This window comes from Anarhichas minor, unplaced genomic scaffold, assembly GCF_050575085.1.
Source record: "Anarhichas minor isolate MPS153535 unplaced genomic scaffold, ASM5057508v1 ptg000023l, whole genome shotgun sequence".
Lineage (NCBI taxonomy): Eukaryota > Metazoa > Chordata > Actinopteri > Perciformes > Anarhichadidae > Anarhichas > Anarhichas minor.
In genome coordinates, this window is record NW_027466469.1 from 2,421,718 (window position 1) to 2,435,355 (window position 13,638).

At 44.9% G+C, this 13,638-nt stretch overlaps 2 protein-coding genes across 2 annotated transcripts; both read right to left on the reverse strand.

Moving 5' to 3' along the window:
• Window positions 1-1,860: 1,860 nt before the first annotated feature.
• Window positions 1,861-8,189, reverse strand: kif17 (kinesin family member 17). The gene is made up of 14 exons (XM_076096934.1): window positions 7,759-8,189; window positions 7,358-7,504; window positions 7,032-7,133; window positions 6,556-6,745; window positions 5,342-5,794; window positions 5,069-5,163; window positions 4,789-4,966; window positions 4,504-4,607; window positions 4,220-4,314; window positions 3,532-3,760; window positions 3,005-3,263; window positions 2,802-2,863; window positions 2,554-2,677; window positions 1,861-2,036 (listed from the first exon to the last, which is right to left on the reverse strand). Exons 1-14 carry the CDS (start codon window positions 7,987-7,989, stop codon window positions 1,861-1,863), a joined length of 2,445 nt encoding a protein of 814 aa, XP_075953049.1. The 5' UTR covers window positions 7,990-8,189.
• Window positions 8,190-8,601: 412 nt separating this feature from the next.
• Window positions 8,602-12,373, reverse strand: sh2d5 (SH2 domain containing 5). The gene is made up of 9 exons (XM_076097046.1): window positions 12,323-12,373; window positions 12,143-12,223; window positions 11,972-12,046; window positions 11,728-11,874; window positions 11,359-11,559; window positions 11,074-11,257; window positions 10,524-10,629; window positions 10,268-10,427; window positions 8,602-9,689 (listed from the first exon to the last, which is right to left on the reverse strand). Exons 1-9 carry the CDS (start codon window positions 12,371-12,373, stop codon window positions 9,552-9,554), a joined length of 1,143 nt encoding a protein of 380 aa, XP_075953161.1. The 3' UTR covers window positions 8,602-9,551.
• Window positions 12,374-13,638: the final 1,265 nt, after the last annotated feature.

Below are 13,638 nucleotides of genomic sequence, written 5' to 3' on the forward strand. Positions count from 1 at the left end.
AGAAGATCATTATGATTGTTAAACTAATTCTCAAAGTGTTTTGGGGTGATTTTTCAGTGTTTTCTAATCTTTAGTAACAATCAGCAGTACGTTATTATTGAGATTGATGTTTCTGCTACTATTTTATACAAAATGGTTGAGATGGTTTTGAAAATGTGAGATGACTGCATTCATTGTCTAAATACTGGAGATGTTCATCCAGAAAAACAACAATGTGATTATTTTTACCCACTCTTTACCATCTCCATTAAAAAAACAGAGAAAATAAAGAAGTCTGCATGATATGTACTGCGTATTGTTATTTTTTTATCCTCATGTTTAAATACAGTCCACCTGTCTCGTCATTTTGAATCATGCAGCTTTGTTTCTGAAGCCGTCAGCGTAGACTGTTCGACTCATGATTTGAAATGGGATTAGCTGGAGCTCTTAACGGTTTGCCTTTTCTGACTGCGCTGTGGAATAACATCGCACAGAATTAGTGGAGCACAAAGAAGCAAAGGCCCCTTAAGTCAGACAAACTACCATCCCTGTTAACCTGCAGTAAGTCTCTGCCTCATCAAACACTCCACTTACACGATGACTACCGGCCATACGACCTCATCTTACACGCTACTCGGGCAACGAGAAAGCCTGCTCAGCTGTTCTTCCATTATCCGATTATCCTGAGCCCTATACCTCCATGTGAACTTAGCAGGCCTCTACTTTCCTTTCTCCGTTTTCTCAATAACCCTCGCATGAGAGACTTCTAATTCCAACCACTGACTTACTTGAAAGGCTGGGCTCTCGTTATGCAACAGTCTTGAATTAGTACGTGGTTGATTATTGCGAGAGACGATTGCAGTTTGCCGTCAGTGGTCTAATCTCTCGTTAAGGCAAGGGGCTCGCCTAATGGGCCCGTATCTGTGTCTGCGCACAGGCAAACAAAGGGTGTCGAATTTTGAAACCGACACGGCTCTCTGCCGGTCAAGTATTATTAAACAATGGATGGAGAAATCAGGCCACTGCAGCCATTTTTAGAAATATGATACTCAGACAGAAAAGTGAGCTGCAGAGAGGATTGAGATTATCAGTAGAGATGCATCGGAGATCTCCTCAGATAGAGACGATTTTAAATAGTGCATTGTTATCCATGCAATATTTGGACATCTGCATCAAAAGCAGCTTCGAGATTTGCTTTAGGAATAAATGAATGGCTCGCTCATCTTTATTAGGCTTAGTACAATCACACCAAAATCCACAATGCTGACCCCAGAGGTCACAGTATGAAACATGAGATCACCGTCTACTACCTGTCGACGCTGCTGCCTTGACAACAGCCCCCCCCCCATGCCTATTCGTGACAGTGAGACACAGCAAACTGGTCTGACGTGTTGCTGACTGAGAGCCATTAATGAAACGAGCCATGATGTGGATGAATTCATTCCTTTTATTTGATCTATTCAGCAGCAAGAACTTGAGAAGTTAGATAAGGAACAGGTTGAAATGGTTGTTTACAAATCAGCAACGGCGCAACACATTAGAAGTTAAATATTATAGGAGCTGGACTTTGAGTCTCACAGTGCAGAAATCACAAGTTTTTAGGTACAGTGCAAAAAACTTCAAGAGTAGCATCATTGTGTAGGTAGTATCATGTCCAAAGCAAACGTTCAAAATGTGATTGAAAACCCGTGACACCTGGAGTCGCCAATGTCAAGAAAATGGGCCGAAACATTTCTGGTTAGCAGGAGTTATAAACATTACATATTTGATAATTTAATACATAGTGTATGTGAGCTTTCACGGTGCATACAATCTTTTGAGTCCAAAAAAAAAAAAGTATTTTAGGGGATGGGAACGGCCTTTTTTTTTCAAATCCCCTCGTTATGGATGTGATTTGCTTTTTTTGCGCCTCACCTTACCGTTGGACACTGGGACGCCCAGCGACTCCAGGCGGAAGGGGCGGGGCAGGACGGAGTCTGTGCCGACAGGCGGGTTCATGGTGGAACCGCTCGCAGTGAGGTGGGCCGTCCCGTTAACCAGCGGAGGAGAGTGGACGGCTGTGGGAGAAGAGCTCCGTCAGAAGGGAAAAACCATTGTGACTTGAATATTTATCATCTGTGTTGATCACACCTGGTTTTATTATTCATAACTATTGAAGACATGTTTATGCATGAGTGTATGTATGATCTATGTTCTACGCGTGCATGTGGATTGTGTGTGATGCAGCGGCTTGGAGCCCAAGACCAATAAAGTATATCATATCTTAACCAATGTAGAAGGGGTAAACGCCTAAATGTAAATTGGTTCAGCACTGTGACAGCAACTATCTACAATGTAAGCATAATTACTTTCGTAGTATTGTGTACATCTTTATGATCTTGGCATGGTTAATTGCTCCACCTCAAATAAAGGACACTTCAGAATTCAAAGAAAGACCAAAAACACACACACACACACACAATGATGACAACCTGCTGATTCAGCACAGTGAGAGTGAAGTGACGTCAGTCTGCAACAAAGCTAATTAGATAAGCAAACGTTGACATGAATTATCATTTGTCGTTTTTGTCTTACCGTGTCCCTTGGTAGCTTCGCGTCCCAGCAGTTGGCTCGCTCTCTTTGACTTGAAGTAGCTGCTGGCGATGTTCTCACTGTCACTACGGTCCAGCATCTCCTTGTACCTGTCCTCCTCCACCTGCTTAAAAACAAACAGGAGGTTAAGGCTCCGTGATAGTGTTTCAGTGAGAGTGTGTGTGTGTGTGTGTGTGTGTGTGTGTGTGTGTGTGTGAGATGACGCGTGGCCCACAAACACAGAAACGCACCATGAATTGCTCTCCAGCGTCAGCAGCTGAACCTCTATCAGCTGAAAGTTTCAGAGCTACAGCTGTGAGAGAGAACGAAAGCGGGATGATATTTAAAGGGGGAGATTCTGTGAAACGCATATATTTACACTCACAAGCCACAGCATCACTCAAAACGGATGATTTTTGTCTACTTTCTGTTTGTCTGCCTTCGCACTTTGCACCTGAAGGCAGTGTTGTTTTCTGCACCGTAACGTCGGGCAGCCTCCAGGCGGCGCCGTCTTCATCCCAGGCAGCTTCTTTCTTCAAGCGGTCCAGGTTGCTGTAGTTGCAGTCACGGCGCACCAGCGGCACCATACGCTCCAGCAGGCTGTGCAGTAACTGGCCCTCCCTCTCCAGCCGCCGGATCGTTGCCAGGTAGTCGTCCCTCTCCACCTCGAACTCTGCCTGCAGGTCACGGATCTCCAGTTTGGCTGCTCTCAGCTGTCACAACAGGTGGATGTGGTTTCACAGTTGAATGGCAGAGAGCACATTGTTTCAACACCAAAAAGCTTAGAGACTCTGCAAAGTTGATTTGACATTATCCAGCATCATTTGGTGCTAACCTTGAAAGATTTGGGTGTTACGTAAACACTAATGCGGGTGGAGTTTTGCACCGCAGACCCTTAAGCCAGTTGTTAAAACATTGCTCCAAACCCACTGCATGTCCCAAAGAACCCGTTACGTGTGTCCTGCAGCCGCTGGGACCCACCTTGCCCTGGACCTTGACCAGCATTTGGCTTTTGGCATGGACCTCTTCCTGGATGGAGTTATAGACGTTCAACAGCACATTTTCACTGTCCTCACTGTTCTCTGACAGAGCGCAGATAAGATGGACTTTTCTCTGGTCGGCGAGGTTCTTCCTCTGCCTCTGTCTCTGCTTCAGCTCTTTGTTCCTGGCCTGCTCTCCTCCAACCACCTCCTGTTCCAGCTGCTGCAGTCTGGGGAGAGACGGATGAACGGGAACGACTAATACTGGGTTTTTATGGCTGAAACTGGTATCAATATTTGGGAGTAAAACATACGGAGAACATAGATAAACAATCATAAAAACCTTTGTTTTTGTTCAATTGTGATCACATACTGAAACCGTACCGAGCGTGACTTTTTAAACTTGCTCTCTAGTTGACAAACTATTTAATAGTGACAGTGTTTCTAAATGACCTCAAACCTTGTTTGGCATTTCTGTACTGCAATTTCTTGTTACATAATGGCCAACACAGGATATGGATCTGCAATAAACTAATATGGGCTGATATAGGAAAGCATAAAATAACGTGCCGGACTATTACGACTCCATGCTCCTCATCTTGATGTAGACATGATGTAGAAAGACCTTTATCATAAAGTGTAAGAAATGCTGATGGTTGGTTATGTGTATAAAATGTGTGCCCACGCACCTTTCCAGGACGTGTTGCTGGTCCGGAGGCCCTGCAGGGATGTCAGGTGAGCATCCGTCCGGGCTTTTTTGGACACCGACTGCTGGTACAGCAGGCTGGCTCACCAACATGAGGAAATAATACCCTTTGAGTTTCTAATATTTCTAATAATCCATAGTTCTATTTTCATGCCAGCAATCATTTCAAGCTGGGTTTTTTTTTTTTTTTCTGAAGTGGTGGATATCTCATTTGGTAACTATAATGTTGATTAGTTCAAAATGATGGAAGGTGCTAGTGGACAGTACCTGGGTTAGGGAGGTTTCTCCAGTTGTACCGTGGCACATGGGACCAATGTTGTGGAGGAACTCTTCCTCCGCATCCTCTGTCATACAGCCAGAGCTCATTGATGCTGAGAAGCAATACAGGGGAGTGGACACAATTGCAAGAACTCTTGATGAACAATGCAATCACGTACAACGTTTCTAATGTTCAGTTTTTGTTCAGACTTTGTCAGGAGCGTTGACTCACTCAAGCTTTTTGACAGGCTGGTGAGCATTAAAACACATTTTAAAACTAGTTACATGGTTTACATTTTCTGCTTTCATCCTTTGGGACGGAGCTCCCCCTGCTGGCTCGAGCCTTTTCCAGATTGGACAGCTTGGAGTCACAGGAGGAACGCAGGGCGGCAATGTCCTCCTGCAGCTTTGCTTTGGACTCCTGCTCTGCATTGTACTCAGCCTGCAACTTGGCCAGCCTCACTTCGTACTCCTGTGGCGAGAGCAGAATACAGTCCCATAAATCACCTGGTTCTTACACAAAGCATGTGGAGATGCGACGTGATATATTGGTGTGGGAACGGCCTGCAGTTGCCTCTTTAATCTTCTCCTTCTCTGCTTCTGTGTTGCTGGATTGTGGCCTTGAAGGAACAGCGGGGGGTGCCTCAAACAACTGACCAGCCAGCAGAGCTGCGTGATAAACAAAAGTTTGTTTTTCAGCCAAACAGGTAATTAAAAAAGAAACGGTCAACAAAGAAGCAAATGAAACATGGTTCACCATCTGCATTTAAATCTTATGGCAATCATCAAATACAAATATGTTGTTTCCCTCGTATTTAAAAGGCTAGTTACAGAAAATATCACTCACACGCAAAGTCAGCGGCGCCCAGCTGGCCTGAGATCAGGGCCCGCAAATTCTTGATCTCCTCCTGATACTCTCTGAGCAGAGCATCCTTCGGGTCCTCATTGATACGAGGCCTGTTCTGGATGCTCTTGGCCCGGTTGGCATAGCGCAGCGTGCTCAGGCTTTCCTCATAGTTGTTGTCGGCGGGCGAGAGACAGGCGATCATCAAGGTGCGCGTGTTTCCTCCCAGAGAGTCCTGCAGCAGTCGGGTCAGCTTGGAGTCCCGGTAGGGGATGTATTTGGAGCGTCCGTCCACCAGAGCCGAGATGACGTTGCCCAGGGCCGAGAGGGAGAGGTTGATCTTGGTGGCCTCGCGGAGTCGCTCACCTGTAGCACCGGTCTTAGACTGACGCTCACTTCCTGCCAGGTCAACTAGGTTGAGTTTACCTGCTCGTAGACGATCCTGGCCGTCTGCATCTGAGAGTGTGGGGCGACAAAGAGAATGTTGATACAAAAACGACTTTCAGCAGACATAGCTGCCCTCTCTATTTATATTAGTCATTAGTTATCTGTGTAAAATGCTTATTGTTATATTTTCAGCCATTTATCGGTTCTCAAAATGTGATTTTCTTCTTTTTTTCATAATTATTTTTGTGGTTTAATTGTTTTAAAGTGTCATCTCTATGTGTACTATGAATTAAAAAGTCCTGACTCAACTATCAAAGTGGTTAGCCATGTTTTTTCTTAATCTTTGTATAACTGAGTAGCATTTTTGCAAGACATTTAAATTATAAGGAAAAATCCATCTATGTGGAGACGGAGCTGGCAACTTATCGACCACAAGAGGCAAATAAAGACAAATGCAATAAGGCCATGAAGCAAATTGTGTTTCTTTGTTCTCAAACATGTTGGCTTTCTGGCTAAAATGCAAGACGCTTATTTAACATATTTGTCTTTCATTGTCCACATTCTTTTGAAAGCAACATATTTATGATCTTTCTGAACAAGGCATTCAGGTCAAAATATGAATTCTGTGGAAAGTAGACAGAAAAAAAAGATGGCACAAGAAATAACTCTTGAAACACACTAAGCACGACAGCTTGTTGACATCTTGCTCTATTAATACTGAGCAGCTGGTAGGCTCACATGTTCCTACAAGCACACGTCAATGTTACAGCTAGTGTGTGTGTGTGTGTGTGTGTGTGTGTGTGTGTGTGTGTGTGTGTGTATGTGTTCACCTGTGTTGCAGATCTCCAAACGGATGGTGAAGATGGAGTGTGAGCGTGAGGAGTCCTTGTTCATCAGTGTGTAGCCCACTGCTCGGCTCCGCCCCCCTTGCTCTATGATTCTCTCGCACTCCCCCACGCTGTGCACAGTGTGCACGGAGAGGTCCCGCGCATACACCCCATGCTCTGGATGCTCTTTCAGCTGCGCATTCATCAACCACACAAAAAACAAAAATCACCTTGTGTGCAAACACCTTGACCTTCAAAGAAATCATGTAACCACCGTGAGTTGAAGTCACCATGGCAACTTGCACAGCATTGTCCACACAACATAAGTAGCGCAGTGTTCGCTGTCAGAGAAGAGTCTGAGAAACAAGTTTCATAATGACTGTACTTGCCAGAGAACAATAATCATGTTTGGCTTATGATGTCACACAGTGTTGCTGGTTGTTTTGTTATTTAAAACAGCAGAGCTTTAAGAGACTTACCTCCAATCTCTGTTTGGTGTCACTACCCAAGAGGTCTCGGATTTCTTCATTGTAAATCTCCAGGTAGGAGGCCCTCACCAGGAATTTAGTATTTTCTGCACACTAGCTTGCACAAAACAAGAACATGCATACAACTATTGTCTCTGAGCACGCAGAGCTTAGACAAGCCTGGACAGAGACTAGAACTGCAAGACTGAACCAAGCATGCATATCATCCCGACAGAAGAAGTACGTGCACTGACATTGGGGGAGACTTTTGCATGAAACTTCTGAATGCCTAAATCGGATTATGTTGTTAATTTAACTACGGTTTTCCCCCAACCTACCTGAATACTCTCAAAGATGTGCTCAAAGGCTCGTGGAATGACCCCCCTCTGGGCTGCAGGATCGGACACTCCCTGCATAGTGAAAGACTTCCCACTTCCAGTTTGCCCATAGGCAAAGATTGTTCCATTGTATCCCTCAGTGACGCCCTGTAAAAAAAACAAAAAAACAAATGTGGCATTAATGCACGAGGGTCCTTTAAAAAGGACCAACAAAGTGCTGACCTCTGTGAGTGACTGACAGCAGGTCAGCTAAGTAAATAATGAGGTCTGCAGTCTTTAGCAATAAGAGATGCTATTGTTGGACTGAGGGAGTCCAGTGACCGGCGTGGATCTCAAGACTGCTGCTGCGTGTTGGTACTGACAACACCACAAACAAATCAAAAGTGTCTCCAGGAGCTTACCTCGACCAAAGGATAGGCAATCTCGTTGTACATCTGCTCGGTGGTTTGATCGATGAAGTAGGTGCCATCAAAGGTGAACCGTTTGGGCGGCTCGTCGGCCGCCCCGGGCTTCTCTATGAAGCACTGGCAGCGGTGCAGGTCTATTGACAGCACCGTGTCCGAGCCCAGAGCCCTCTCCCTGTCGTTCAGGGGCCTGCACCTGACCACCACCTTCACCGACTCTGACCCCATGTCAACATCCACTTCACAGCAGTCGGCTCGTGCAGGACATGGCGGATGAAATCAAGGTTGACGTGTTTAATTCCGCTTTATAAATACACGAGCAGGATCCTCATTAGCTAATAATCAGATGACAAACGCTGCCGACTAACGGCTGATAACGGTTCACGTACCGGTTAACGTCCGCTGAGAACAGCAGACTACCAGGAGACTTCAAATGTGTATCCTCAAAGTTAATTTAGAAACAGTTAGAGTCTTTCCCAGACACGGTGGACACATTGTACTGGTCAGGTAACGTCCCGACGGCGTTATGAAGTTGCTTAGTAACCATAAACCGTCGAGGGACACAGTCAGGCGGCCATTTTGGTGAGGAGGGAGTGAGGTCACTAAATACATATATTTTGTACCATAGTGTCATATTTTGTATAGTCGTGTATAAAAAGAAAGAAATAGTCCCTTCATGAATATGTGGTGTGTCCGTTTACCTCTCCACCTAGCTAAGCTAACTTTACCTTCCATCCTTCTAACTAAACGACACTATAGGCCTAGTTCAACTTTTGGAGGTGGAGAGTCACCATTTATTCAGTCTAAGCCAAGTGTTAAACTAGCAACTGTGTGCATATCAGTGCAAAAATCTCCTTTTACCCAATTCACACATGAAGCAATCCCATGTGGAGTTCTGCCCTTGGATTTAGAAACTGTGTACAGCACAAATAATTTGCAGAGGCAAGTAGCATCAATATCAAACCTGCAGGTGAGGTTGTGCTATGCAGTCATGAATAATGGAAAACAGTTCTGCTGGATTTGGGTTGAAAACAGAGAACATCTGCCGTTTAATCTCAAACAGGGCTGAACAATAGGAAAACTGTTTGTTGGCCTAATGTGGAAAAGATGGTGCAAAAAAAAAACACTTGAATTAGTTATAATGAACCAGAAAATAATCTCACATACAACCTTATGATCAAGACCTAATTTCATACGACAGCGTGCAGTTTAATATACCCTGCGCACTGATATTAACAAACATTACCAGTTAAAACCAGTAAACTGTGACTTCATACAGACTTTAAACACAGATAGTTTAAACATGTCCCTTCTCAAGAGGCAAGATTAAAATTCAGGGAATAATACAATTTGATTAAATATATTTGTGGGATCAATTCCACTCCAGGGTTTCTAATAGTTACATTTTACGTCTTAAAAAACACACAAATAAACTCCTCTGCTGCCTTACAGGCACAAATAAAAATACTTTAAAAAAAGATTATATTGAAATACATAAAAAAGCAGCAAGCACAACATATTACGCCTTTACAGAAGAGTACCCTTTGAGGAAATTACTTGTACACTGTACATCAAGTGCCAACAATAGGTGCAGTTATGCAGTTAATGAAGCCTCCCAAAAACACCACATGTGATTTTAAAAAGGTAAGAGATTATATATGTGCAATATAAAATAAAAGGAGTCACTCAGTCTGAGGTTGGCAATCCACAAGTTCCAGTGTGCAGGGGTTAAAACCAGTGCTTTCTGCAGGTACTTGTAATGTTGGCTTTGTTCAGGCTCTTGTGTGGCTTTACAGCCGGCTGGCGTGTTCCTCCCACTCGTAACAGTGGTTTACCCGGGCACAGCTCAGCAGACACGCCAGCTCACCCCGAGTCCCCGTGTAGTATTCGATCAGCTCGGCTAAGGAACTGAATTCAGCGGTGTACGTCTGCCACAAAGAAACAAGAGGAAAAAATACTGTCAAATCAAAAAAGGTCGCAACCGGGGTTACACAGAACTATCGGTTTGCCAAGACAACTTTAATCAAATGCCAACAATGACTTCATTGTTCTTTGGTTTCCGTGGAGTGGGAGAGTTTGTGGGATTTTGTTTATCCTCTCCAACACCCTCACACCTAATACTCTGTAGATCTCTCAGTTTTTAAATACATCACTGAATTGCAGAGAGATATGTCTCCACAAGGAAACCTAGATTCTTTAAAAATTGCATCTAATGTTTATGATGTTCCACTTGAGATAAGCGTGATACATTCTCATTGAAGCAGGCAGATACTAACTACACTGGCTGTAGCTGTGTGGAATGATACTATTTCAAACTTTCAATCCATCCAAGAGGGAATGTATGGAAAGTCAGACTTGTGAGGTAATATTGGTGTTTAATACACATACAGCACATGCCTTTTATACGAACCTTATTTTCAAAAAGTCAGTATCGGACAAATATCTGCATCAGTGCGTCTCTGCCAATAATCATGTAGAACATTCAATCTTGACAAAACAACTATACCTCCAGCAGGAATTTCCCTTTGCAGGTGTTTTCGATGAGGTGGGTGATCAGGCCAGAGGGGAAGCGAATGATGAGAGAGCCACTTTGAGGTTTTTTAGGATGAGGGCACAGGAGGTACGATCCCAGAACATCATCTGCAAGCAGGGAACAGCTGCTGTCACTGAAATACACCACAAGATCACGCAGTTAGAAAACCCAAGACAAACCCAAGAAAACAACAAGGGCCAGGGGCGTTAAATGCACGAGTGACGCTCACGTTGCGATACCAGCCCAACACCACACTTCCTGAGCCAGCGCTTCCTCGGTTTCGGCCAAGCTTGGCGTGCGGGATCTCCTCACCGGCGCTCCGTCTGTGCCCTCTCCTGATTCACACACAGAGAGAAATCATTGTGAAGTTAGAGGTGTTTTCATGCCAAGTCGAGGTCCAAAGAGTGGAGATATTCCAACAGTCGTGTTTGAGTGGGGAAAGCATCCAATGTGATCCCAACTCAGTGAAAGAAATGTTCTTTCTTTAAACGTAACAGGACCGAGATGGAAAAGGAGCAAATGGTGATTAAAGAACCGCTAAAACAATGCTTGTGTTTCAAGGCACTACAGCTTAACGTCAAATAAAAAAAACAATCTATAAAATGACCCACGTGAGCCCAGACCATTATCCATCCCCTTATTGAGTCTAAATCCCAAAAAGTACCTTCTGGCACCACAACAGACAGTGAGTGGCTCCCCATCACCGGAACACTGAGGGGCTTTGCTTTACCTAATCCACTCTTTCACTCTTGAAAGCGCTCTGTGAACACTCGGCCCACCTTGTGACGCACTCAGTCGCTCCTGAACGCTGCGCTGTTTGAGCGGCGTGAACGTGAAGGAGCGGTAAGCCCCGGAGCGCAGCGCTTTAGTGCGGATGGCTTTCTTTCGCACCAGCGAGGGGGAGGAGGTGGGGAAGACTTCATCGGGGCTGCTGTGCAGGTCATCGGAGGACTTTCGATTCTTCTATATAGACGGTCGGGGGAAAGAAAATGTAGGGGGAAGCACTGGGGTTAAGGTGAAAAATACCATGGTGTACGAGTGAGTACAGGAAGTACATTCAAAACCTTAGTGCCCGGCAGCAAGCCCTGGAAAGGGGCTCTTCTGAAGGAGACCAGGGCGCTGACGCTGAGAGGGAAGCCGTGGTTGAGCAAGGAGGGTTTACGACAAGGCATTGAGCCGACGGAGTCTTTCTGGGCCTCCTCTGGGTGCTTCTCCAGGTAACACAGCTGGAAACAGCGGCACAGCAGCAGGTTCAGGAACTGCGCCTACAGGAGGGGACGTGGAAACAGTTACAACCAAGTGCTGATCCCACATATTTCATAGCCATGTTCCAGATCTGCACAAAAAAATAAATAAAGATCCAGACACGTTGGAGCTGTAACTTTCTGTCTAAATACGACAGCAGACCCAACATGATATCGGTCACGTCTCACCGCTCTGGAATGCCTGGCTTGAAAGACGTGGCAGTACAGCTGGGCATCAGCGCTGCCCGGGTTGTGGGAGACGAAGGCGAACTGGGTGTCGAAGGGCCGGGCGGTGGACAGAGAGACTCTACGCAAAGCGTGAGCCATCAGGAGGGTCTGCAGACAAGACCACGAACACATATTTTCATCTTTGATGGCTCCAGGTTCAAAACATACAAGACGTCCATGAACGTTTGAACGTTCTCATACGTACCGTTTCATCCTCGTCATACATTTTCACACCTTTGATGGAGAATTTCAGCGATACAGGCCTCCGTCTTTTGCAACTCTGATTTAACACAAACAACATATTCTGTATCTTACTCTGAATGTTACAAGCAGTTGCTTTATTTGGGACACTGATGAGTCAAGGCCCAGGACTCACTTTGAGGAACTTCAGCCGAGTGTGCAGTTGCTCTATCTGATCATCCAAGCAGCAGTCATCCACAGAAAATGAGCCTACGTACTTCACAGCAAAGAGGCAAGTTTAGTCAAAGCACAAACACACGTGGGGAAAAAAAAAAAGACCCAAATGTAGACGATGAAATCACATTTCTGGAGTTACCTCTGCTGATCTCATCACTGTACCATCTTCTCTGACCGGTGCCTCGCCCATGATGCCTGTCTCTCTCTGTGAAACCAGACAGCACATCCAGTACTTAAGAGAACAAGGACACCAAGGTTAACAATAAAACGGATTTAAAACGCAAAACATGCACACGTGTAGCAAACTAAAGTCAAACAATCACAAGTGCAGTGCTACAGGAGGCCAATAAAGCCAATCTTGGTCCATCTTGTAATATGAGAAGAAGACGAATGTGATTTAGCAGTGTTACCTGTGATTTGTGTTCGTTAGAACAGCGTCAGTGTACCGTTTTGTGTTGCAGCTCATTGCCTCGTTTTTATCAACTCCATAAATGCGTCAAAGTCGCTGCGAGCACGCGCGGAAAAGTTATGAGTTCTGTTTTACTAAAGAGGTCTCCGTTTTCCAACAGTGGGACGACATCCAAAAATGAGAAACTTCTCCCGGACTAACAAAACCTTTGCACCGTTTCCGCCCCTTGTGTGTGTGTGTGTGTGTGTGTGTGTGTGTGTGTGTGTGTGTGTGTGTGTGTGTGTGTGTGTGTGTGTGTGTAGGCCGACAGCGCACCGGACCATATCGACTAAGAGCTCAGGTTGTAACGACGCTTTGGAATCGCAGGAACTCACTTTTCGGAGTCGGAGAGCCTTTCAGCAGCAGACAGCCCGCGTCCTCTTCACACGGAGCCGCTGACGCTGACGTCCTTCCTCAGCCTTTACCTGCTGCCGCTCCGTGGTGGTCCAGGTGTGCTGCTGGTGGCCGAGGCGGGGCTCGAGGGGAAGAAACTCGGGGAGGGGAGGAGGAGACATTCCTCCTTCTTTTCTTTATTTTTTTTAAGCTCCACAAATTCCTGCTGATTGCACAATTCACCCCGGTGACGTCACAAGCCAAGTGGCGGTGGGAAAGTCAATTCAACCAATCAGCCAAACAGTTTCACTCATAAACACAACTGTCACGGATCACTCAGTATACGTTTTTACTTTTTCTCTTCAAATTTAACTCTGCTGAACAAGTAAATGATGAAATCTCTTTCGCTAATACCTCTGGGTGAGTTTGTTCATGTATTTATATACTTTTTATGATTCAATAGTGCTTTAATCGTATTTATTGTTTGTAAATATGTGTTTGTACTACCTACATGTGTTATGAATGTGCTGCTAATATTTACCTGGATTCTTTGTATATTACATTTTGTAATTTTTGTCAATTCAATTCAAGAGGCTCTATTGGCATGACATGTTGCCAAAGCACGATTATGAAATATAATGAATGAAATAAACAAAATAATTCAGAGCGGTAAA